The sequence below is a fragment of the Lucilia sericata genome, unplaced genomic scaffold, assembly GCF_015586225.1.
Source record: "Lucilia sericata isolate MDLA Ls3-8-SP2 unplaced genomic scaffold, ASM1558622v1 Contig000492F_arrow, whole genome shotgun sequence".
Lineage (NCBI taxonomy): Eukaryota > Metazoa > Arthropoda > Insecta > Diptera > Calliphoridae > Lucilia > Lucilia sericata.
In genome coordinates this window covers 121,556-147,199 of record NW_023994506.1, presented here as the reverse complement: position 1 = coordinate 147,199, position 25,644 = coordinate 121,556, and the positions used below count along the sequence as shown (strand labels likewise).

Genomic DNA, 25,644 nt, shown 5'->3' with positions numbered 1-25,644 from the left:
ACTTTTTTTGGGAAACTTTTGATTTTGCGTGAGAGAGAAAGAGAAAGAATATCATTCATCTCTCTCGCGGTACGGAGAAACTTGTTTTGTTTTGTTATTCTTCTGATTCGTACAAGAACAAATCAATGCAATTAATACGTAGTTTCTGAAACAAAAGTTTTCATGTGTGGACATTAAGGAAACTTCAAAAGAGAATTAAGAAAAAGTTTGTCAACAAAAGTTTCCTAGTGTGGACCAGGTCTAATATTCCGTTTCTACCGGTCCACACTAGGAAACTTTTGTTTCAGAAACTACGTATTAATTGCATTGATTTGTTTTTGTACGAATCAGAAGAATAACAAAACAAAACAAGTTTCCGAGTACGGGAAACTCCGTACCGCGAGAGAGATGAATGATATTCTTTCTCTTTCTCTCTCACGCAAAATCAAAAGTTTCCCAAAAAAAGTTTCCTAGTGTGGACCGGCAGTTACTCATCTCGCTCGTTGAGATGCAATTAATACGTAGTTTTTGAGACAAAAGTTTTCATGTGTGTACATTAAGGAAACTTCAAAAGAGAATTAAGAAAAAGTTTCTCAACAAAAGTTTCCTAGTGTGGACCAGGTTTTTCTAAATTAAGCAAGCTGTGTGTGATTATAACTCATTTGTTCGAACCTACACATGCTTGTTTAATATTTTCATAATAGTGTACGTGTATTTTGATACTATGCAGTACTGTGAATTTAAAAACAAGTATACCCATGTAGATGTTTAGTAAATACTCAAGGGAATTCTTTTTTCATGCGTGTAATGACAAAATATATTGTCGATGGGAATCTATCAAACATTTCCTATATGTATTTAACTGATCGGCCTTGATTATACAGATATAAATTAATTTTTTAACTTGAATTGATCAACTCTTTTTCTTTGAACATTTTAAGAAGGATTTACAACATAATTATGCAATTTTCCAAAGAATATAATGTTAAATAATCCATATAACCACTACATGTATTATGGGTTAATTAATGGGTGATAAAACACGTGTTCTAGGATTCCAAAAAAGTTCTTAGAAAAAATTCAAATATTTTTGCGAAGTACCATTCCATTTTCTTGGAAACCATTAATGAGATTTTATAATACTTTTTTATTGTATTTCGTAAAAATTAATAAAATTTCATTAAAAAATTTTAATATTATTATTATTTTTAATGTAGCATCATAAAATAACACAGTAATTCACAAAAAATAATAAATTCGAATATTTATGTGAGACACTGTATAAATATTTAATACATACATAAATAGATATACATATGTATTCATGTAAAAAAAAATTAAATTAAATACTCTTCCACTGTTTTAAATAACCCAGTAGTTCGACGGGACAGTCCCGAACTAACCAATTGACATACCAATTATGGTGGCCCCTAGCCACCCGACTACCCAGGTGACCAACCATTTTAACATGGGCTTGTCCTACAAGGAAGTCAATCGTCACTGTACTATAATATATATAATCATAGTCATCAAAAAAGTATATCATAGTCATCAAAAAAGTATACTTTAAGTATAATTTATTAAAATGTATACTTTTCAGCGGCTAAAGTCAGTTTTATACTTAAAACAAGCTGAAGTTGTTTTTAACAATGTTAACATCACTTTAACTCTACCAGCTGTTTGTCATTTATCAAAAGTTACAAAATCGAAACAAACCAAAAACAAACGTTGTATGAATTATGTTAATTTTTTATAAATTATGGAAAAAAGTGTTGAAAAATAATTGAAGAGATGTGTACAATTGAGTACAATGAAAATTATTTTAATTTTATCGAAAATTTGTGTGAAGAAAGAAAGCCTAAGTTGTATAAGGAACGGTTTTGCCCTTCTCAAGTTTTTTCAACTGTCCCCTCTCTAGTTTACTCAGGAGACAGTTAAGTGACGACTGCCACTCTCTTGCTTACTTGGTGTACAGTACAGTGGCGACTGCCTTCGCTCTCGATTACAAAGAGTACATTCGTGATGAATGATCGAAAACATTCAAATATGCTACAACCAGCTGGTTAGACTTTAGTGGAAAATAACAATTGTGTCTCCAATAGATATGTAAAATATCTACATTCTGAAGTACAATGGAAAAAAAAATTTTAAGTGTCCCCTCACTCGTTTACCTAGTGTTGTTATCGTATCCCAGGACTATATCGTCAAAGGGCGCTATGGAGGCCAGGAGATTTCTCACTTCGGCAGGTGGAGCTGTCTTGTCATGTGCCATGTAACATTATGCAATCGTGAAGTTTCTGTTGTGAGATAACTCGATCCTTGCGACTGTTATATCATCTGAGCTGAGCTGCGTACCATACATGGTCACACTGCAGTATAATTTTACTGCATTACACATTTCAGTAATCAGTAAATTTTTACTGGTTACTGAAAAAAGTTTCAGTATTCAGTATATCTTTACTGGTTACTAAAAAATTTTCAGTATTCCGTAAACTTTTACTGATTACTGAAAAAAATTATAGTATTCAGTATAATTTAAAATGCATTATTAGTAAAAAAATATTATGTTTAACTAAAATTTTCATACAACTATTATCATATTGATCTCTTTTACTCTCTTTTCTATTAATAATCTAATATTATAAAATAAAATAAATGCTTCCAACAACTTATTATTGCCCGACAATATTATATAAGATTTAGCCTCTTATATAAATTTGTACATAGCTAAGTTCTTGTCTTCTGAAAAGATTTACAATCCCAAAAAGTAAAATTTATCGCACTATAGCTACTTGTGATGATAAATATGTGTTATATTCAAAAATATGTTGAAAATAAAATTTTCAGTAAATTATTAGATCTTTCGGAATACTGTAAACACATTTTCAGTAATCAGTAAAATACTGCATTTTCTTTGCTGTAACCAGTAAATTTTATTGCAATTTTTTGCAGTAATCAGTAAAATTTACTGTATACTGAAAATTTTTTCAGTAACCAGTAAAAACTTACTGTATACGGATTTTTTTAAGTTTTACTGATTACTGAAAATTTTTTCAGTAAACAGTAATGCTGCGTACAAAGAAAAATGTTAATGGATTTCTTGCCAATTAGACATGATCGTGGCTTACCATCACTACTTGCATATAGGATATTATATGTTGAGACCGAGAACCCTTTTATTTCTGAGCCAGAGACCCAGGGTTCTTTTATCAGACCAATGTCCAGGTCCTCCTCGGCTAGAAGAACCCGTAAGTTGTCTGTAGCACATCTTGAGCGCTGCAGACTAATTTGCGCTACCCTTAGCGCCATCTTCATTTTGTTCTGGAGGCTCGGTGAGCATCATATCTGTGAGCAAAGAGTTAGCTGCTTCAACATCATTTGTCTCTCCACTCGCCGTTTTGGTCGGTGGGAACACCTTAACCTTGGCGCCCCTTACCCCGAAGAACAGCCTAAAATCCGCCTTCTCTAGTTCTAAAGAACCTGTTTCCGTGATGACAAGAATTAGGCGTGTGTGACTATCGCCTTGTTCGGTACGGATGATGGACCAGTCATCCATCTGTATGTTTGGATTCTGAAGCTTCAGACATTAAAACATTTTTGGTGCCTCGGTTGTCATTTTTGGTAACCAAATTCTTACGAGAGGCCTCATTGGAATTTCCTTAGCTGGGATTAGCCTAAGACATAAGCCATCCCATGCATCACTGATCTTAGCGATACATTTTCCAAGGAACTCCTTTGAGAATTTTGAGAAGTCAAAACGAGGTACCATAGTATCCTTATTAGCGAGTAAGTGATCCATATCTAGCTCGACTAATTTGGATTCAATGGTACCCCATTCTGTTACTAAAGGGCTAATGACATCACCTTTGTAGTTTGCGAGGGCCAATAGGAGATAATCATTTACCACCTCGTTAAAGGGTCATCTGGCAGTTGTGGTTATATGAGTGGAGGGCACAGGAGCGGCTTTTTATACCCACCATCAAAAAAGATGGATAGATATAAGATATATACTGGGTCCTTATTAAATTCTAAGACGATCTAGCCATGTCTGTCCGTCTGTCTGTCTGTTGAAAGCACGATATGAAATTTTCCACAAATTTTCTCTATATGTATGCTTTGTTTGGTATTGAAAATGGGCAATATCGGTCCACGTTTTCAGATAGCCCCCATACAAGTGGACCCCCCCCTCCCCCCGAAAAACAGCTTTAGCGGACATATCTATTTTAAAAGTTCGAGTATACCGATGAAATTCGACATAAATAAGTTTCTGTGAGCCAAGATCTACCTACCAAATTGTATGAGGATCGGTCGATAATTGACCTACCCCCCCATATAAGGTCTCCTTGAGAAAATGACTTTAACGCTCATTACTGGCTTAAAAATACTAGTATAACTATGAAATTTGACATAATTAAGTCTCTTATGATCCAAAACCTCTCTACCAAATTTTATGTTGATCGGTCCATAATTGACCCTACCCCCTATATAAGCTCCCCTAAAGAAAATGACTTTAACGCTCAAAATACGAGTATAGTGATGAAATTCAACACACATAAGTTTCATATAATCCTAAATCTCCCTACCAAATTTTATGAGGATCGGTCCATAATTGACCTTACCTCCCATTGAAGGTCCCCTTCAGAAAATTACTTTAACGCTCATTACTGGCTTTTTTAATACTAGTATAACTATGAAATTTGACATAGGTAAGTCTTTTATACCAAATTTTATGTTGATATTTTTATAATTGACCCTATCCCCCATATAAGGTCCCCTTCAGAAAATGACTTTAACGCTCATTACTGGCTTAAAAATACGAGTATAGTGATGAAATTCAACACGTAAGTTTCATATGATCCAAAATCTCCCTACCAAATTTTATGTGGATCGGTCCATAATTGACCCTACCCCCATCTAAGGTCCCCTTCAATAAATTACTTAAACGTTAAAAATACAAGTAAAGCGATGAAATTAGACCCATGTAAGTTCCTTGTGAACCAAAATTTCTTACCCGAATTTTATGTGGATCGGTCCATAATTCCCCTTACCCCCTATAAGATCCCCTTCATAATAATGATTTAATGCTCATTACTGCGAGTATAGAGATGAAATTCGACATAAGTAAGTATCTTACGAGCCAGAACCTCTCTGCTGACTTTTATGAGAATCTGCATATGATTGACACCCATATAAACTCCCCTTAAGAAAATGACTTTTTTCGACACACATATGTTTTATACGAGTTAAAATCTCTCTACCAAATGTATTGAGGATCGGCCCATTAGAATTACTTTAAAAAGCGGAAAGTGATTAGCCTAAAAAAAATTATGAAAAACTATCTATCATATAAGGGCTCATGAGGGCTTTTAAGTTCGTTGCCTCTAAGTAGACAATCCTAGTGTAGAGTCTACTGAGAGACAGGAACCACAGCCAACATTTAAGCCACCACATCGCGGAAATATAGTTATCCAAGTGGTGTATATTATTTATGTAGTTTATTTTAAAAAATTATATCGAAATATTTAACAATAAATTTTTGTTAGCACTTTTTTCTAGCATTTTTTATTTATTTTTAGCCTTTTTCCTAGCATTTTTTTCCAAAAAAAAAACTCACTTTTTCCCAATAGGTTTTGGCTACACTGGTCACAAACTACATACATATTTAGAGTAAGATTCCCACCAAATTTAATTAAGATCAAACTTTACCTTTAAATATTTTGCAGCCATTTTTAAATTTTCAAAAGAGTAAAAACATTATGATGTACAAAAATTTTAAAATTATTTATCCCGTAATCAGCTCAAAATTATGGAATTTTTGAGACCAATTTCGAAAAAAATCTAAAATATTTTATTTTTCAAAAAGTACACTGAGGTGTAATTCAGCTCATTAATACGCATCGATTGAAACTCTTAAAAATGTTGTTCGTCGTGACACTCTAGTGTACATAGTTTACATGGTTTATTGAAAACAAAATAAGCCGGTTGTCATATTAGCGCAGTAGAAGCCAAAGTCTGATTTCGATGAAATTTTGTGGAAATAGTTCCTTGACTTTATATGTTATGTCCACAATATTTTTTTCAATTTATATTCATAATTATGGCCTGTGACTCTATCGAAATTTTCGATATACCTATTGGCCCATTGTGATACAAAATTAGTTTTTTATATATTATCAACAGTTTAAAATGTGTAACTGAGTTCTATTGTTGCCTCGTCCCAAAATGAGTTTCGCCTTTTTAATCAGATTTGCATTAATTGAATTTGCCCGTATAATCGGTTAAAGGTACCGGATGTTTAAACAGAGAGCTCCAAGTACAGCCTCTCTTCCAACGTCAGTATAATGCTTCAGGCGTAGTACAGTGGAAAATATATGACATTTTCATATAAAAAATTAATAACTTCCTTGTTTCTCTATATATGTATATTCTTCAAAATCTAGACATGTATTAACAAGACTTTTTTTCCGTCTTATTAATGAGTTTCATCAAATTCAAATTTGTTCAATGGATAATGCTATTATTATGCAACTTTTATAATGAATTTTAAACTTGCACTACTGTAGTGGAGCGTGAATTATATTTTTGCTAATGTTTTAACTTCCCTCATCGATTAAACGATGTCCGTCCGTCCGTGTGTCTTTAAAGAAGTTATTAACAAATTCAAATTTGTTCAATGGATAATGCTATTATTATGCAACTTTTATAATGAATTTTAAACTTGCACTACTGTAGTGGAGCGTGAATTATATTTTTGCTAATGTTTTAACTTCCCTCATCGATTAAACGATGTCCGTCCGTCCGTGTGTCTTTAAAGAAGTTATTAACAAAATATAGGTCGTAATTTTTAAGATAATTTGATGGAATTTGGCACAAATGTTTCTTTTAGGTCCAGTGTTAATATTTCTTGAAATTGGTCTATTATTTCACCTACACCCCATATAAGCGGCCCTTGCGAATGAGTCTTTAGAGCTCATAATTATGTTTAATATATTTTTATTCATAAAAAAATCGGTAGTTTTATTGAAGTTTAAATAATATGATAATTTTCGTAATGATCGGTTTAAATTGCTCATAGTCCCCTTACAAAGTACGTTTCTAAAAAATTAAATATTTACAATTCACTTAAAATATCAGTATCGCTTTGAAAATCTAAAAATATATATGTATAAATATAAATTTATTTGCCAAATTTTATGAGGATCCGACTATATTTGAAAATCAATAATCGGTCAACGATACGCCCATATTTCGGTCAACAAGAGGCAATATATATAAAAATTACTCAACTGTCAGTAAAATGCATAAAATTTAGGAATTAAAGTAAAAACTTTACATTAAAATATACTCATTTTTACATGTAATGTATACAATCTTCATAAAATTCATTTACATTTGCATTTTTCTCAAAAAACTGTTTTTTGTAAAAAAAAATAGGTTAAGTTAGATTTTTTTACTTTTTTTCATTAATCGCAGATAATCGCAGCTGAATCACATACAAGCTAGGTACTCTGTTCAAAATTTCGTGCAAAATGCTGTCAAACTACATATAAAATATTTGGTATGAATACTTCCGAAATAATTTCGCAAAAGCAGTACTATGTTCTTATTGTGAAAAACATTGTTAAATTTATCTGGCAACCTTGTTTTCCAACTTACGAAAAAACATAAGCAGCACTTCTTTCGCACGAAATTAAAACAACAGCTGATTACATTTCATTGTTTTTCCCAAAATTATTATTTCTCGAGCCGAAAAAATAAACAAATTACAAAATCATTAACAGATGATAAACAAAACATTAAATTTACTGAACAAGCGGTCAATAATATATTTTCATTCATTTTAAATAAAAAAACACTGAATAGTTTATATTATTAAGATTTATTTTATTTTCAGCTTTCAAAAAACATACGGTTTTTGTTTACGTATTTAAAGCAATGATGGGTACTTTATAGCAATAAAAGCGACAAACTTTCCAAAATCGCGAGATAGACTGCATTTGTTGCACATCAAATTTTTCGCATGAAAAAACCATAATTTTTCGCAACTTTGAACAGAGTACCATGCTATATTGTTTATAACATCCAAAGGATTTTCCTGGGCACTTACTTAAAATCCTTTTCAAAGTTGAAATTTAATGTATAAAAATTCCAAATTTTTAAGTTAAAATTTCGAAAATGTAAATTAATTTTGTATATATCCCCTTTAGAAAAATATATAACAGATACTTGGACATTAATTAAAAGTATACAAAAAATTTCATTCAACTTTGAGCTTCAAAATACTTTTCAATATCTAATGTAAAAATGCCTAATTTCAAACTTTATTTTATTGTACATATAACCTATGCGTTAAAAAACTTTGTCTATATTAGTGTAGTACGTTATCTCAGCTTTACAAAATATAAATTTTTTATCAAAAATCCAAACTTTGCAAATACTATTTTCGATTCGGAAATCAATAAAATTTTCCACTTTGCGTTGCTCCATTGTTAGGACTATATGCATGGCAATTTTCAGCATCCACCACCATCAGTGGTGATAGAGGGTTTGTAACTCAGAGCAATATTCATCTGAGTCCCAACAAAGTATATATGTATTTTCTTGGTCCTTGAGTTGATTTTCGTCTGTCAGTCTGTCTGTATAAAACACGCTCACGTTAAAATGAGCAACGAATAACAACGAATATTTTGGTGAAATTCACCCAAAATATTTGTTGTTATCCTAAGCAGTTTGGTATTGAAAATCAGCAGGATCGATAAAATAGGTTCAGAGTTATGAGTAAAAATTTGAGACAACCTCAAAAAAAACTGTGCTTTTTCACATATTTATTTGTATTTTTTATAAAAACTACTGCAGATAAATTGATGAATTCTGTCACAGATATAACTCATACAAATGTGCATATTCCCGGAAATAAATTGTTTGTTAATAACTTCTTTCATAATGCCGATATCTTTAGAAAATTTAACAAATTTAAGTTTTATGCTAATAGAATTCATATAAAGAAACAATTTTCTGAATCATAATAGGTCATAGCTCCCATATAAAGTTCCCTTCCAAAAATCGCTTACATGCACATAACTCATTACCAAATAACGACATCCATACAAAATTTCGCACAAATATTGCCTTTATCTACAGAAATCTTACTATAATTTTTTTCTCTATCGGTCCACTATTAGTCATAGCTCCAATACTAGGTATCTTTCTGGAAATCTCTTAAACGAATATTTCTTATTACCAACTAAAAATATCCATACAAATTTTGGCGCAAACATTGCATTTACACACAGAAATTATACTGTAAAATTTGTTTACGATCGGTCCGTAATTGTCCCCATACAAGGTCCCCTTTTGATAATCACTTAAAAGCATATTAATAATTTGCCACAAATATTGTTGAATTTTGTCAGATATATAGTTTGGGGATCCACTGTGTTGAAAATCGGCCTACAATTTCTTGTACCACCCACACAGAAAAAATAAATTTATTCAGTACAAGAATTCATCAAACGTGCAAACAGGTTGCGAATCTGTTTGCACGGAATTAATTGAAAAAAAAAAATATTTTTTTTTCTCAATTAAAAAAATATGCTAAAAATTTATTAAAAATTCACTACAATTTCAAACAAATTTTTTACCAAAACAAACATGAATTTTGTTAAATTTGAAATTAATTATCAAACAATTTTTTTGCTAAAATCGGCAAAATTCTTTATTGAAAAATTTTTAGATTTAATTGATTTAATATGTTAATAGAAAGAAGTAAAATATTTACTGAATGTTTCATATATAACACCGTGCAACAGTCATTTTCACACATAAACAAGTAAGAAAGTATAGTCGGGCGTGACCGACCATATGATACCCTACACCAGTTATTAATATTAAATGTGATTTATTTTTCATAATAAAGCATTTATATTCAATATTACCTTGTTCCGATACATTAAAGCAATTTATGGATGAAAAACTAATTTTCTGAAAGAGGTTTTATATGGGGGGCTAGGGGCAAATATGGACCAAACCTGATAAAGTTTTGTGAATGTATTTATATTTATATAATATTTATTTGTGCTGAACTTCATCGCGGTATTTGTGTTTATAAGTTAATTTTGGGCATTCAAGTAATTTTCTGAAGGGGACTTTGTATGGGAGATAGGTCAAATGAGGCCCGATCTTTATGAAATTTGGCGAGGTCATCAAGACTTGTATAAAACTTAGTTGTGCCGCTTTTTATCGATACACAGGTATATTTAACATAATTATGAGCTCAAAAGGGCTTCCTTTTCGGGGGGTTCTTTTATATGGGGGCTAGGTGAAATAATGGACCGATTTTAACCAAAAAAGCGTGTGTGCCAAATTTCATCCAATTATCTTGAAAATTGTGACCTGTACCTTGCGCACAAGGTTTACATGGACAGCCAGCCAGATGGACGGATATAGCTTAATCGACTCAGAAAACGTATAGGACGAATATTTTTGTATGTTACAAACAACAGCACAAACCCAATATACCCTCCCCACTACAGTGGTGTAGGGTATAAAAATCTATGTGTACAAGAAACTGTGGACCATTAGTATTAACTATGTGTGCTTAGTGTTTCATAATCAGCTCTTATGCACCTGTAAAAGGATTTTCATGTTTTTTTTTTACATACGATTTCAAAAGATGGAATTCCAAATTTATATAAAAAATTTGGTATTAATATCAAATGAAGCTGAGAACCTCTGCTTCAAATAATATGATTTATTTCAATTCATCAGGATTAAAAAAGAAACGGAAGCTTAAAGAAAATTTATCACAAAAAAGTAGTTAAAAAATTTTGTTTCGAAAATGAGACCTTTTTAAATTTAATTTCCTTTTCGATTTTTTCTCTAAGTGAGTCAAATAAATAAATAATAAATAAATTTCATTTGATACCAATATTAGCTTAATACAATACATATAAATATTTTAAATATTCGTTTGAAATTGTAAGTCCTTTAAACTTTGAAGTCCTTTTATAAGGACATAAGAGCTGATTATAAAAATCGGAGTACGCAGAATTGCTATAAATAAAATCAAGCTTCACATGCATATCAACTTTTCCAATTTTTTTTTCAAAATTGTTACAGGGTGTAATTTAACAAATTTGTTTACCAAATCTACACATAATTTGAATACTGAAAAGAAGAAACTTACTTTTTTACTTACAACACTTGTAAGAAACCCTAAATATACTTCTAATTTTTGAAACTATTAGTATGTACTGTTAAAACTTACATAATTATAAAATTTTATAATTTTTGCAACCAGTTGAAGGTGGGGCGTATTTAAGATTCCGCAAAGCCAAATATAGCACTCGTACTTGTTTGTATTCAATTCATATGGGAGGTGCCGCTCCCCTCATTGGTAGTCCGCCAATTTATTACTCAAAATGTTTACATGCATGTTAAAGTTCTTCGTGCAAAATTTTAACGCTTGTATTTATAAAAAGTCTTATTTTGGTTTTAATGCACACAATAGTTAAAGCACACTTAAGCCTTAAAAACCATTAATAAAATGATGATAAACAAACAATAAACACACATTAACCTTTGTGCTGTTTTTTGTTTAACTTGGTAGCACTGTTCAATTTGGCTGTCATTTTATGTGTTAGTGTTGCGACAAAATAAACATCATTGCATATTTTTTTTTACCCTACCCACCTTAAAGTATACCAATCGGCTTAGAATCGTTTTCTGAGTCGATTAAGCTATGTCCGTCCGTCTGGCTGGCTGTCCATGTAAACCTTGTGCGCAAGGTACAGGTCGCAATTTTTAACGCACGTTTTATTTGACCCAAGGTGAAACCTATTGAAAATGGTTAAAATGAGTCCATTATTTCACCTGGCCCCCATAGAACAGAACCCCCCGAAAAGGGCTTCTGAGCACATAATTATGTTAAATATACAGATATATCGATAAAATACGGCACAACTAAGCTTTATAGAAGTCTTGATGACCCTGCCAAATTTCATAAAGATCGGGCCCCATTTGACCCTAGCTCCCATACAAAGTCCCCTTCAGAAAATTACTTGAATGTCCCAAATTAACTTATAAACACAAATATCGCGATGAAATTCAGCACAATAAAATATTATGTAAATATTCACAAAATTTTATCGGGCTTGGTCCATATTTGCCCCTAGCCCCCATATAAAGCCTCTTTCAGAAAATTAGTTTTTCATCCATAAATTGCTTAAATGCAAATGTATGAAGATAAATGCTTTATTATGAAAAATAAATCACATATAATATTCATAACTGGTGTAGGGTATCATATGGTCGGCCACGCCCGACTATACTTTCTTACTTGTTTTTTATTGCAATTTTTAATAAACATTTGCAAATATTGATAAATTTCTTTCATATTTGACTTATTTTAACGCCGACGAATATATTTTACATTAGTATAACACTAATCAATATAATTTATTTATGGCATTATATTTAACCAAGAAACTATAAAAAGGCAGATCAAATCAAATTGGCCATCATTTGGATGACAGACGGACATTTCTAAATTGACTAAAATTCGATACAATAAGATTCTTATATTTGTCAATGGTTTATTGACTATTTAACGATTATGAATACGATTTTCGTGAATTTTGCCTAAAATTGGTTAATAAACCTAAAATAAATTTTTATGAATACAGCCGTAAGATTCAAACTGTATCTTCCAAGATAAACAAATTTTTGTATTTAATTTATATGGTAGGTGCCACGCCCTTGCTGCTAGTCTGCCTACTTTTTGTCCTAAATAATCATATTGACACTTGAGTGGCTCCGACAAAATTTGAGGACTCTAACTGTTATATTATATCAAATAAACTGATTTAATATTTTCTTAATAGGGCGTGGTTCCTCGCCCACATGAAATTTCAAAATAAAAAGTCGCCAATAGTTCTTTCCAGACATACAGGAAGGCACTGTCAAATCTTCAAGAAAATCGGTCCAGCCGTTTCGACGTCTACACAGAAAAAAATATGCACAATTTTTTTTCTTAACAATCGTTTGCTTAAATTTTATTTCGATTTTTATAAATATTTTTATTTGTGTTTATAACGAATTTGTTTGATTTTCACACAGAAGGAACATATTTTCTAACAAACACTTTATTGAAATAAATTTAATTTTCAGTAAATATTTTTACTGATTCAATAAATGTTTTTGTTTGAGTTTTATTTATATGTCAGCTTATGGAATACAACAATAAAATGTACTAAAATGTATTGATATAATTCTTACTGGGTTTATAACATTTATTGTATAAGTGTTTCAGTTTTCACAGTACAAAATAATAGTATATAGAATGTGAAATAAAATTGTTGTGAGTATATACAGTACTTTTCGCTTATAGTCACAACCCTTAATTGCACACAAATTGAGGACTATATCGCTAAAGTGATTATAAACAAAATTAAAGAAATAAATATTATTTTTATAAATTCATTACATTTAAAAAATCAATAATTTTATACAGTGTTGCCAACTAAAAGCACTATTAGCACTATTTGTGGTGCTTTTTGATGTGCCAAACGCGGACAATTTTTCTCATGGTGCCTTTTTTCTAAAAGGCACTATAGTGGTGCTTTTCTAATATTATGACAGTGCGTTTAGTGCTTTTTATAATATTTTAAATCTTATTTTGTGATTTTCAGGAATTAATTAAGTTAATTTATCTTTAACATTTTCTCTATAAGGGTAAGAAAACTGATAATTTTTCCATCACTTTATGTATGGAACTTTTTGTTGGATCAGTTTAATAGTCCATACTAAGGCACTAAATTTTACTTAAAAACTGTTTTAAACTTTAGAAACCTAACATAACTCTTTGATGTTTTTTTAGCCTTTATTTTAAGTTTACAGTAGGGTTCTATAGTTGAAACGAAAAGTCGACTTTTTATTTAATTAAAAGTCGACTTTTCGACTTAAAGTATTTTATAAATAGTCGACTTTTCGACTTTTTCCTACTTTTCGATTTTTTTTCGACTTTTTGACTATTTTCGACTTCTTTCGACTTTTTTCCGACTTTTTTTTTGACTTTTTTCGAGTTTTTCCGACTATTTTAGAGTTTTTGACTTTTTTCCACTTTTTTAAAATTTTCGACTATTTTTAACTTTTTTCTACTATTTTCTAGTTTTTGACTTTTTCCGACTTTTTTCGACTTTTCGACTTTTTTTGAGTTTTCGACTTTTTACGACTTTTCGACTTTATTCGATTTTTCGACTTATCGACTTTTTTAGACTTTCAGACTATTCGAAAGTCGATTTATAGAACACTAGTTTACAGCAACATTAACTAGCTATTTTTGAACAAACTAGGTTGTAATTGAATTGGATAGCATAAATATTCTTCTAAAACATAAAATAAATTGTGGAAAATAATAGGTAGGTAGGTCGATAGGAGGATGTATACTACATCAAATCCGAAGAAATACACCTAGGCCACTCTCTAGGCCTGTTGTACGCTCCTTATCATGAAAAAAAAAACTGAAAGAATTATTTTTCAGTGTTCAGAAACTCAGTTTCCTGAACGTAATTCCTAAGAATCTTCCAATCAGTGTTAGTCAGTAATGTTATTTCCGGAATAACATCACTTCCAAGATACTTGGATCTAACTTCGACGAATGCCTGGCAGTGGTAAAGAAAGTGCTCCAGAGTTTCACTGTCCTCTCCACATGTTCTACATTCATCTGAATCCGCACGTCCAATTTCTGTTTCTGGGTCTGCAATATAGAAACCCAGCCCCACTTTGTCCCCCAATTTAGAGCCATCCGTGTAACAACGGATTCCTAATGGTATTTGCTCTAATGTTCCGCTTGACCAAGACATTCTATCTGGGAACAGCGTTTCAAAGTTTTCGACATATTCTGTGTCTGGTATACGATCAGGCACGTCCGGTGATTGTGTATAACCTTCCAATGTGTCCAGTATACATTGATAACGTGTTCTATAACCGCTTTTGGCCAGTTCGCCTAAAGTAAAGAGCCGTTCGACTGTAAGCGCCGCCTCATATCTTAAATATGTTTCAATGGGTGGAATATCTAGCAACGTTTCCAGAGCCTTGGTTGAAGTAGTACACATGGCACCACTTATACCCAAGCAGCATGTACGCTGAACTCCCTGTAGTAGTTTGATATTGCACTTTTTGTCTAAAGCAGTCCACCAGATTATTGAAGCATAAGCTAGAATTGGTCTAATTAAACTTTTATAAAGCCAATTTGTCATAGTAGGACTAAGACCCCTTTTCATACCTATAGTTCTCCTACATATCGCCCAGCACCGATGTGCCTTGTTGATCCTATCCTCTATGTGGTGTCTCCATTTTAATTTCCGGTCGAGGATTACACCTAAGTACTTAACTTTGTCTGTCACCGGTATCTTCTTGCCCAGGAAGCAAGGTTCAGTATACGTAGAAATTTTTGTCTTTCTTGTGAAAAGACAGATTTCCGTTTTTGCCGGGTTAACATTGAGGCCTCTCGGTTGAGCCCAGCTCAAGGCTGTATTCAGAGCCACCTCAGCTCTTCTACACAAGTAATTTGGATCCTTTCCCTTTAAAAGTATTACGACATCGTCTGCATAGCAGACAGGTCTAAGTCCTTTCTCAGTTAGGGTCCTTAGGAGGCTATTAATAGTGGTAACCCAGAGTAAAGGTGACAAAATGCCACCTTGTGGTATACCGCGAAATACCTTTTTCCTGATAGTTATATCGTACATCTCGCAGCTTATCCATCTGTTCCTTAGCATGTGGTTGATCCAGTTACGGAGCACCCGGTCCGTGGGTAGGAAGGACGTAAGACTTATAGGTCGATAGGACTTAAGTGTCGCATAGCTAGGTTTCCCTGGTTTGGGTATAAATATTACCCTTGCATACTGGCATTTAACTGGGGTATATGCCAATTTTAAGCATGCAGTGAATATCTGTGACAGATGTACGGAAACCAGTCCCGCCTCCATCTGCAAAAGTGCCGGGAAAGTGCCATCCGGCCCTGCAGCTTTATAGGGAGCAAAGCTCTTGATTGCGCCTTTAACCATATCAGATGTAATTAAAATTTCCGTATTAGCCTCCCCTTCCTCCAATATAGGTTCATCTATGTTATTCGATATACCGGGTGGAAAATGAGAGTCTATTAGGAGTTTCATTGTCTCCTCCATATCCTCCAACCTCCTGCCCGTATCATCGACCATAGATTCTGGTTGGACATGAGTTTTAGACTTAATCCGAAACATTATCGGCTTTTGTGGCGGCCGTAGTATTTTGAATCTTATGTACCGATGGTCAGAAAATGAGTGCTCGTCCGAAACTCTCCAATCCTGAATTTCGTTTATAAGCTCTTCTGAACATATAGTTATATCTAATACTTCTTCTCTGATTCTATTGACGAAGGTAGCTTTATTACCTAAGTTCGATGTGATCAAGTCTTTAGTATTAAGGAAATCCATAAGGGCTTGTCCCCTGCGATTGGTGTTTGTACTACCCCAAGCTACATGGTGGGAGTTGGCATCACAACCTATTACAATTTTCTTATTTTGCCTTTGTGCCTCTTCGACCAGTTTCATCAGCTCCGACGTTGGTGGTAGTGTCGGAGAATCGAAAGGCAGGTAAACAGATGCAAGGTATATGTTGCCACGACCTTGCTTCAGTACCGTTGCATCCAATGTGGATAATCCTGTTGAGAGGACAATACATAAATTCTTGTGACATAAGATACATGTTCTCGGTCGAGACCCTGTATCAGCGTAGAAAAGTTGGAAATTTACGTGATTTAATCCAGAAACCTTGTTGCGAATCGTCCAAGGTTCCTGGATTAAAGCTATATGTACCTTACCTGTGTTAATTTTAGCCATCAGAGCGTTGGTAGCTGTCTCGCTCCGATGGAGGTTTATTTGGATAACCTCAATCATTGTCATCCATTTAAACTGTCTTCCAGCGAGCTAGTGATCACATCCCCGCTCGTTGGATTTGACTCCTCCGGGTAACCTGAAGTGGCTATTGATGCAGTGTGTACCATTGATGGCACTGCGGTGTCCTTATCAGGTATAGGAAGAGCAGTCTTTTTAATCGACACTTTCCCAATTTTGGACAGCACTGCTGTTCTGTCTTCTGGCGAGTGAGTGATTTCCTCCTCGATTTTAGAATTTGAATTCTCAAAATTACCATTACTTGCTAATGATGCATTGGGTACCGTCTTAGGTGTTTTAGTGTCCTTATCGGGGCCCGTTTTGACATCCCTTTCAATCGGCACCTCCCCAATTTTGGAAAGGGCAGCTGCACCTTCTTTTGGCGAGTTAGTGGTATCTTCCTCGCATTTAGGATTTGACTCCTTAACGTTATCAGTAGTTGCTACTGATGCTGTGGTCTTAGGTATTTTAGTGTCATTTTCGAGGCTTGTTGTAACAGCCCTTCCAATCGGCACCTTCCCAATTTTGAATATGACAGCTTTAGAGGCGAAGTAAGCCCTACCTTTATTCTTGGCAAGACTAGCCATAGATTTCTGGTCGATACCTATTACAAATAAAGTTACCTCAGGTTCTTCTTTCCTGTAAAAGACGTCCCATTTTTCCACGGCCAGCTCAGCATTTTGACCACCAAGAATTTCCAGTATACGTTCATTAGCCAGTTTACTGCCCCATCCTTTTATGTAGACAGTGGACTTTAAAAGCACCGGAAGTTCGCTCTTCTTTGCCAGTCCCAGCTTAGCGCCGTCCCAGGGAGGAGGGATACTTTCCACCAAGTTCCTTAGGGTGCTCACACATTGGTAAGATGCCAACCTCATCAACATCGCGCCCATTCTGAACTCGCAGCTCACGCTCTCTATTGGTTGTTGGCCCTTTGAAGCGATTGCGTGGTCCACTATCTTATTGTTCACCAGATCTTCTACCTTACTCTGTTGGTCTATTGGAATTTTGCCTGTCGAATTACCGGCATCGTAAACTGCATAACAGAGATCGTCCCGGTGTCTTCTTTTGGCAACTTTGGCGTAAGATGGCGGCACTTTTCCTTTTCCACTGTTAAGCCTATCTTTCCTCTCTTTTCGGGGTATCTTTTGGGATACCCTTACCTTCGAGGTTGATTTCGCCGACGTGGTCGTCTTCGGGATATCCATCTTGGCGTTGTCACCCTTACTCTCAGGATTCTGACTTGAGGTTCCTTTGAGTGAAGTATGACTTGGCTTCGACTGTGTATTAGAAGACGAGAAGCTCTTTTTCTTCTTTGGTTTATTCTCAGTTGTCAACTCTTCGGGAGACCTGATCCTCTTTGCCTCAGATCTTGTGAGAGAGTCCGATTTTTCCTTTGGAGTGTCGTTGGATTGACTAACTATGATTTCATGAAGCATCTTTTTCAGCTTCCTCCTCTGTGCTCCAGATAGTATTTTCTTAGTAATAGGTAGTTTAGCTATGCTATCACTCACCTGTTTCACCATTTGCCCTACTTCATCCTTTTTGGGATTTGCTATAATGGTGTTGTTATTCTCTTCTGAGGATTCAGAGTCGGAACCCTCACCTATATTTAAAGACTGAGGTAGCTTAGAGCTCTCTCCGAGTACATCCTTCTCTTTCAGCCCTATATTTTTGCCAGCGGCATGCTGTACACTTGACGCATTGTCCGCCACGGAGGCCAAGGTACCCACCTCCGTAGTAGTATTTTGCTCACGATTGCAGGATGACGACGACACGTGACTCGCGAGTGGATCAACACTTGCCGCCGGTACTGGGTTATTTAGGCCCTGCACCGTAACTTTCATCTTTTTATTTTTGTTTTCCATGTTGTTTTTTTCCAGTTTTTGGTCCGCCGGGAATATAATATTCCCAGGTGGTGGACAATCTGCCCTCCCTCAGATGGCCCATCACCATCCCCTATCCGCCACCCGGGGACGCGCTCGGTAGGAAAAACGGGAAAATAATAAGCGAGCAATCTATGTACTTAGAGGGCAATATATGCGTAATCCAACATATCATTCACTTTAATTATAACATATATTACGATTTAACCAGAGAGTTAGCTGCCTTTTTCATGTTTTTTGTTTTTATTTCTTAAAAATAAAAAGTACCGTTTTATTTTTCTTTTGTATACTACATGAAAAGAAGAATCTTTTTGTTTCAGTTTAAAGTTGATCTTTTGTAAATGAAGTTGTCTTTAAAAAAGTTATTTTATTGTAAAAATTTAAAATAATTGTGGTGATCTAAATGGCAGAAACGGATTTAAAAATTGGGGTAAATTTACATCATATATTCTAGTTTTAATACTGACAATTTCCTCTTGATTTTTTACAGGATCTGTAAAGGCAGATGGCCGAAGGTTTCAAAAGAAAATTAAGATTCATTTATCTTCGTTAAAATTGTTTAATTATATTTTTAGTGAATTAACTATAACACATGTTTATTATTTGATGATAATTTTTAAATAAAGGATTGTAATCTACATACATTACATTCTTATTTGCAAGCGTTTATAGACATCTCATTAACTTCGCTTAGAACTCCACACATTATGTAAGTGAAATTTTATTTTGTCTTAATGGTATCGTGGCTTACATTCTAAGCGAGAGCATATCGATGAGGCAGCCTAGGATACTTTTATGTTAAGTCTTAGTGGAAGAATAAGTGAAAGCATCACAACTGACTGCCACGAAATATCACTTAGATAAGCGAGTATGTGAATTTTTACCGCTGGGAAGCTATGTACCTATGTATCTCACTCACTCAGATCAGTGAAATTAAAAATTTTTTAAGAACTTGAAAAATATTAATATGTATTTTTAAACATCAGGCCAGATTTTTTTATATGAACAGTAAATTTTGACCGGTTTGAAGTGGTTTTATTTAAAGATATATAGATTTAGCAAAAAAAAAAAAATATTTCATAAGTTTTGTGCAATTTTTTAATTTGGGTGTAGATGCATCGGTAGGACATTTGGTAGTGTGCTGTGATAGGCTATACCAGTTTGAATGTTTAATGACATTTTACTATTTTTAAAATAACTTTTAAACAAATTAAGGGATTTTAAATTTAAATAACATAGAACGCAAAATCAAAGGAAGGGCATAAAAATGTGGAATACTGCATTTGGATATTTTGAAGTTTTTTCTTTTCAGTTCTTTTATGTTTCATATAATAAGGAAGAAAATTGACAGCAATCCCTACTGATTCTACCTTTTAATGGTTGTATCATGAGGGATTTGAAAAATTAAACCAGATTCAGACAGTGTAGGTTAATATGTTTCTCATCTAAATTGAAATTTAATTTTTATTTATCTAATATTCGTCAAAACATTATTTGTTACGTTTATATCTAAAAATTTAACTAACCGAAAATAATCGACATATTATAAATTTGATAAATCTATATGAAAGACTTTAGTATGAAGCATGTTCTGTAGCCCTTAGTTCAAAAAAAAAATGAAAAGAAATTTGGAGTATGCCAGTCTTGTAGTAAATGAGCAATGTGATGTGCAATTTTTATAAAAATAAACTTTATTTTACTAAAAAAAAACCGTAGTGCTTTTTTACCCCTTTTCAGTTCGAAAATAACGCTTTTTTACTCCTTTTTAATTTTTTCGCGCGCGTTTTGCTTGTCCATTGTTGTCAACACTGATTTTATACCCTTATTCTAAAACTTAAACGTTCGTTCTGTTAACGTTGTTAACATGAATTTTTAAATTTTTGTATTCTATAAACATTTTGTGTAAAATGTTATGTTTTTTAACATAAAAGTGCTCTGTTAGCAGTGTTGCCAGAACTCCCTCAGAATAAAGTGCAAAATGACGGTTATAAAAGTGCAAATTCGTTGAAAAAAGTGCTAAATTCAAATCAAGTTTTTAAAAGTCCATTAAGCTATGTTTACCCGCCTGTGCGGCTGGCTGTCCAGGTATAATGTACAGGTCGCAATTTTTCACATAATTCAACGAAAATGCAAAAGACTATTTCAAAAAGTTTAAGAATTTGAAACAAAAATTAAATTGTTGAACAAAAAATTAAAATTTTTGAAATTTGTATGGAAATGATGTGGATTATTTTACTAAAAGTTGATTTACTTGAGATCCCCTCATTGTCCCATTCTGAAATTTTTATATTTTATTGAAAACATTATATAAGCAATCTTATGTGAAGGATTAAAGAAAATGTAAGGTACACTTTTTGAGATATCATTGATTAAAGGACGTTGTTTGATGTCATCATCCTTAAGCGACATGGCCACACATCAAATTTGTTAACTCAAACTGTAAATTTTTGATTGTGTTAGTAAAAAAACTCACTCCGCATATATACATGTGAGTTGTTTCACTAACACAATTAAAAAACTAACCGTTTGAGTCAACAAATTACGATGTCAAATTTAATGCTTGTTGAAAAAAATCTTAAAAAATTTGAACTTTAAACCTTGATAAAATCTAAACCGTAATGAATTTTGAAATTTTGAAGAACTTTAAACTTCGTATTGATACAAAGAATGTGTGTACCAAGTTTTATCAAAATCGGAAAGGGTAAGGTACAAAACCTGTTCGAAAATTTGTTTAATGCCCCTAAGAATAAGTATATACCAACATATTTATGTATATGTATATTAAATAACTAATAACACTAGGTAACAACGATTTTGTTTAGGATATAAAACCTATATGGTTTTCTTTGTTTAGGACTAAGACCAGAAAAAGTATGTATTTAATCTTTTAATTATTCATTAAAAAATGCTAAAAAAAAAAGGGTTAAATTCGGAAGAAAACATTTTATATTCATAGTTTTAGTTATTTTTTATATAAACAATTTTATGGGTCTTATTCACAACACTTTAGCAAAGGTATTCTTATTGCAAAAATATTGAAAATTCAGTTGAAATAATCTTAAATCTCGGTGTATAGATGTCAGGTTTATTACTCATACTTCTAAGAGCTTTTAGGAAACAATATAAATGTTAATGACAAATGAATTATGAGGGTTATATTCAAATACGCAAGTTGGTAATTTCTCCTCTATATAAATCCTCTTTCAGAAAATAAATTTATTCTCAATAAATTATTAAAACCTTTTAGTATTATGATACATTCGAAAAAATGATTTGTTTTAAAACATCCTTCTTAGAGCTCGGTCCGTGATCCAAACCATTGAGATCCTATTCCAAAAATAAAATCGATACACGATATAAATTTGAGTATAAATCTAATAAATGAGCAAATCCTGGTAAAACGTCTTGCGTTGGTGCGTATGTAATATTCGGCATTCCTGAACTTTTACCTGTTTTTATATGTTCATACATTCTTATTTTATTGTATATTTTAAATTTTAATGATTAAAAAAAAAAATGTTTTTGGAAGATATTAGCCGTTTTAGCATGTAGTCACTACATTGTTACCAAAACAACGCTCTTTTAGCTTATTATATATATAGATAGCGGAGTCGATTAAGCCATGTCCGTCTGTCTGTCTGTCTGTCCGTCTGTCTGTTGAAATCAGTTTTCTGAAGACCCCAGATATCTTAGGGATCCAAATATTCAATAATTCTATCAGACATGCTTTCGAGAAGTTTCCTATTTAAAATTAGCAAAATCCGTTCATAAACAACGGAGATATAAGCAAAATCCGAGACAACCTCTGAAAATTTCATAAAAAATAAACAACAACAACACTGCTTATTCATTGCGTTGTGTATTTTGTTTTTCTGATTAATTCGTTTCGTATGTTTGAATGGCTGTGTGTTTCATTGCCATGTTGTTTTTGTTTCTTGGTGTATTCAGTTTCGTATGTTTGGATGTCTGTTGGTTTCATTGCGTTGTGTATTTTGTTTTTGTTTTTTTGTGTATTTCGTTTCGTATGTTTGGATGTCTGTTGGTTTTACTGCCTTGTGTATTTTGTTTTTTGTGTGTTTATTTCGCTTAGCGTTATTGTTGTTTATTTTGTTTTGCTATTGCTATAATAATGATATAGTCGGGAAAATGAAATAAATTTGAATTTTATAAAATTGATATTTTTAAATACACTATGGTGAAGGGTATATAAGATTCTGCACAGCCGAATATAGCACTCTTACTTGTTTTTTCAAATATTTGTTACGATTATTGCATAATAATATTTAAAATAATTCACTTCTTAGTTTAATTTATAGTGTAAATTATAAATTACAATAAACATATACAAAAAGTTTTCGTGAGAATTTCTTAAAATTTCACATCTCAAAACTAAATTTTTGCAGTTCTCTATAGAAATTAATCTTTAAAGTTCTTTAATTATAAAAAAATGCAAAATAGAAGCAAAAATGCCAAAAATGCACTTTTAATGCTAAAATTTTCTAGCAAAAGACGAAAAAGTGCTAAAAAGCATCCAGCACTTTTTTCTAAAAAATAAGTGCAGCCGCCGAAAAAAAGTGCTAGAATTGCACTTTAAATGCCGTTATGGCAACACTGTCTGTTAGTAACGAAATGAAATGTCAAATGTAACGAATGAAATACAGTGAACTCACGGTAATGTGAACATCCAATATAATGAACTATCCACTAATGTGAACACTCAGTTTTTTATATGGGCGCTTTAAATAGTGAACAAAGCTTAATGGCTCTAAATAGTGAAATTTTTTTTTAATTTTTGGGGATTTTTTAATTTGTAAAAGCATTTATTTTTAATGTTAATAAATACCATAGTATGCCATTATTTTAAAGGTATTTAACGCTAGTAGCTTTATGTAACTTGTTGTGGTAGGTTCGTGAATTTATTTTTAAAATTAGTGATGTCTAAAAACAGTCGAAAGTTTTTATCCTTAAATGAAAATAAGAAATTTTGGAATATTTAAAAAAGGATCGAGTGTTACAGTGTTAAGTAAAAAGTATAAAGTTGCAAAATCAACGATATGTTCAATAAAAAAGACAATATTTTAAAATGTGTGAACGATACGTTTTATGGACCCGGAAAACGCAAAACATTACGATCTTCAGAGCTTCCAAAAATGGAAAAATCGCTCTATAAGTGGTTTATTTGCATGCGGAATAAAAACCTTCCTGTAAGTGGGTTGATGTTAAAAGAGAAAGCCAAACAAATTCACAAAAATATAAGTGAAAACGGAAATGATTTCAATGCTAGCGATGGGTGGGTACAAAAATTTTAAAAATAGATACGGAATCCGGCTCCTTCAGATAAGCGGTGAAAACTTTCTGCGCAATCTCAGTTCGTAAATCCTTTTAAAATTAAATTGAAAACAAAGATAGAAGATTTGGGTTTATCCAATGATCAGTTGTATAATGCCGATGAGTCTGGTCTGTATTGGAAACTTCTCCCATAAAAGACATATGTAACGTCATTGGAGAAAAGCGCTCCAGGTGCAAAAATGTAAAAATAAGGATAACATTTCTATGCTGTGCAAATTCGTCAGGATCTCATAAAATAAAACTTTTAGTAATAGGAAAATCGAAAAATTCTCGCATTTTTAAAAATTTTATCTGTCCCGTAAACTACAGAAATTCAAAGTCTGCTTGGATGACTTCTTTCACAACTGTTTTGTGACAGAGGTAAGTAAACATGCAAAAAAAGTTCAATTGGGATTCTTACTGTTTTATTTTTCATTAAGGTGACAGATTTTTTAAAGAAGAAAGGATTACCAGTAAAAGCTTTACTCCTAATTGATAATGCCCCATCCCATCCACCAGAATCCGACCTTAAATCCGAGGATGGTTCCATAGAATCTATGTTCATGCCTCCAAATGTAACGGCTCTGATCCAGCCAATAGATCAAAATGCAATTAGAATCACCAAACTTCATTATAGGAACAGTTGCATGAATCGATTAAAAAAACACACTTAAAGAAGGAGTTTCTATTCTAGAGACATCCTGGAACCGAGTTGGTAAAGAAACTTTATCAACTGTTGGAAAAATATTTTGAATATGGTAAATGATGAAGACGATCCTGAATTTAATGTTCCTTTGAGCGTTTTAAAAGAAAAGTGGCAATCAGAGGTTAGATCTTTAGGAAATACTGCTGCAGATCTTCTACAGACATTGTGCCCTCAGGAAGTATTTACTGTTGTAAACATTAGAGATTGGATCAATAATCCTTGTGAGGACGTCACGCCATTTGATGAAAATGATTTAATTGAAAAGTCCAACGATGATGACGACTGTTTTATTGAAGCGCCTGAAAACAACATTAAAGCCAAAGAAGCTGTCGAAATTTTTAACAAAGCTGTCCAATGGGCTGAATTTCAAATGGTCGATCAAACTGACATTAAAGTATTGAAAAAAATCAGGGAATTGGCGGTAAGTAAGCTGGTCAAACAAAAGAAAAAACAGAAAATAATAATCGATTATTTCCATATTTAATTATATAGGTACATACTATCTTTTTTCATTGTAAATTTTTTTATTTTTTTATTGTAATATTTGTTTTTCATGTACATACTACGTATGTACTCTTTATAAAATGGATTTTTAAAAACTTTTTATGTTCCAAATAAATTACAAAAAGTTTTTTTTAGTAATCTTTGCATTTTCATTCCTTGCAGAAATGATTTTTAGAAAGAATAACTTAGTAATATATATAAAAAAAAATCACAATCGAAAATATGAACTACTCCGACATTAATTAGTTCACATTATAGAGAGTTCACTGTATGTCATAATTTCTTTAAATTGCAAGAAAAAAGTTGTTTTTGT

General features: G+C 32.6%; 1 protein-coding gene across 1 annotated transcript in view; it reads left to right on the top strand.

Annotated features, from left to right (window-relative positions):
- LOC119605502 overlaps positions 1-24,795 on the top strand; it is a 58,148-nt gene extending 33,353 nt beyond the window's left edge. Inside the window, 3 exon segments of the mRNA XM_037958655.1 lie at positions 24,306-24,474; positions 24,477-24,502; positions 24,562-24,795. Of these exon segments, the coding sequence (XP_037814583.1) occupies positions 24,306-24,474; positions 24,477-24,502; positions 24,562-24,795 (429 nt within the window).
- Positions 24,796-25,644: the final 849 nt, after the last annotated feature.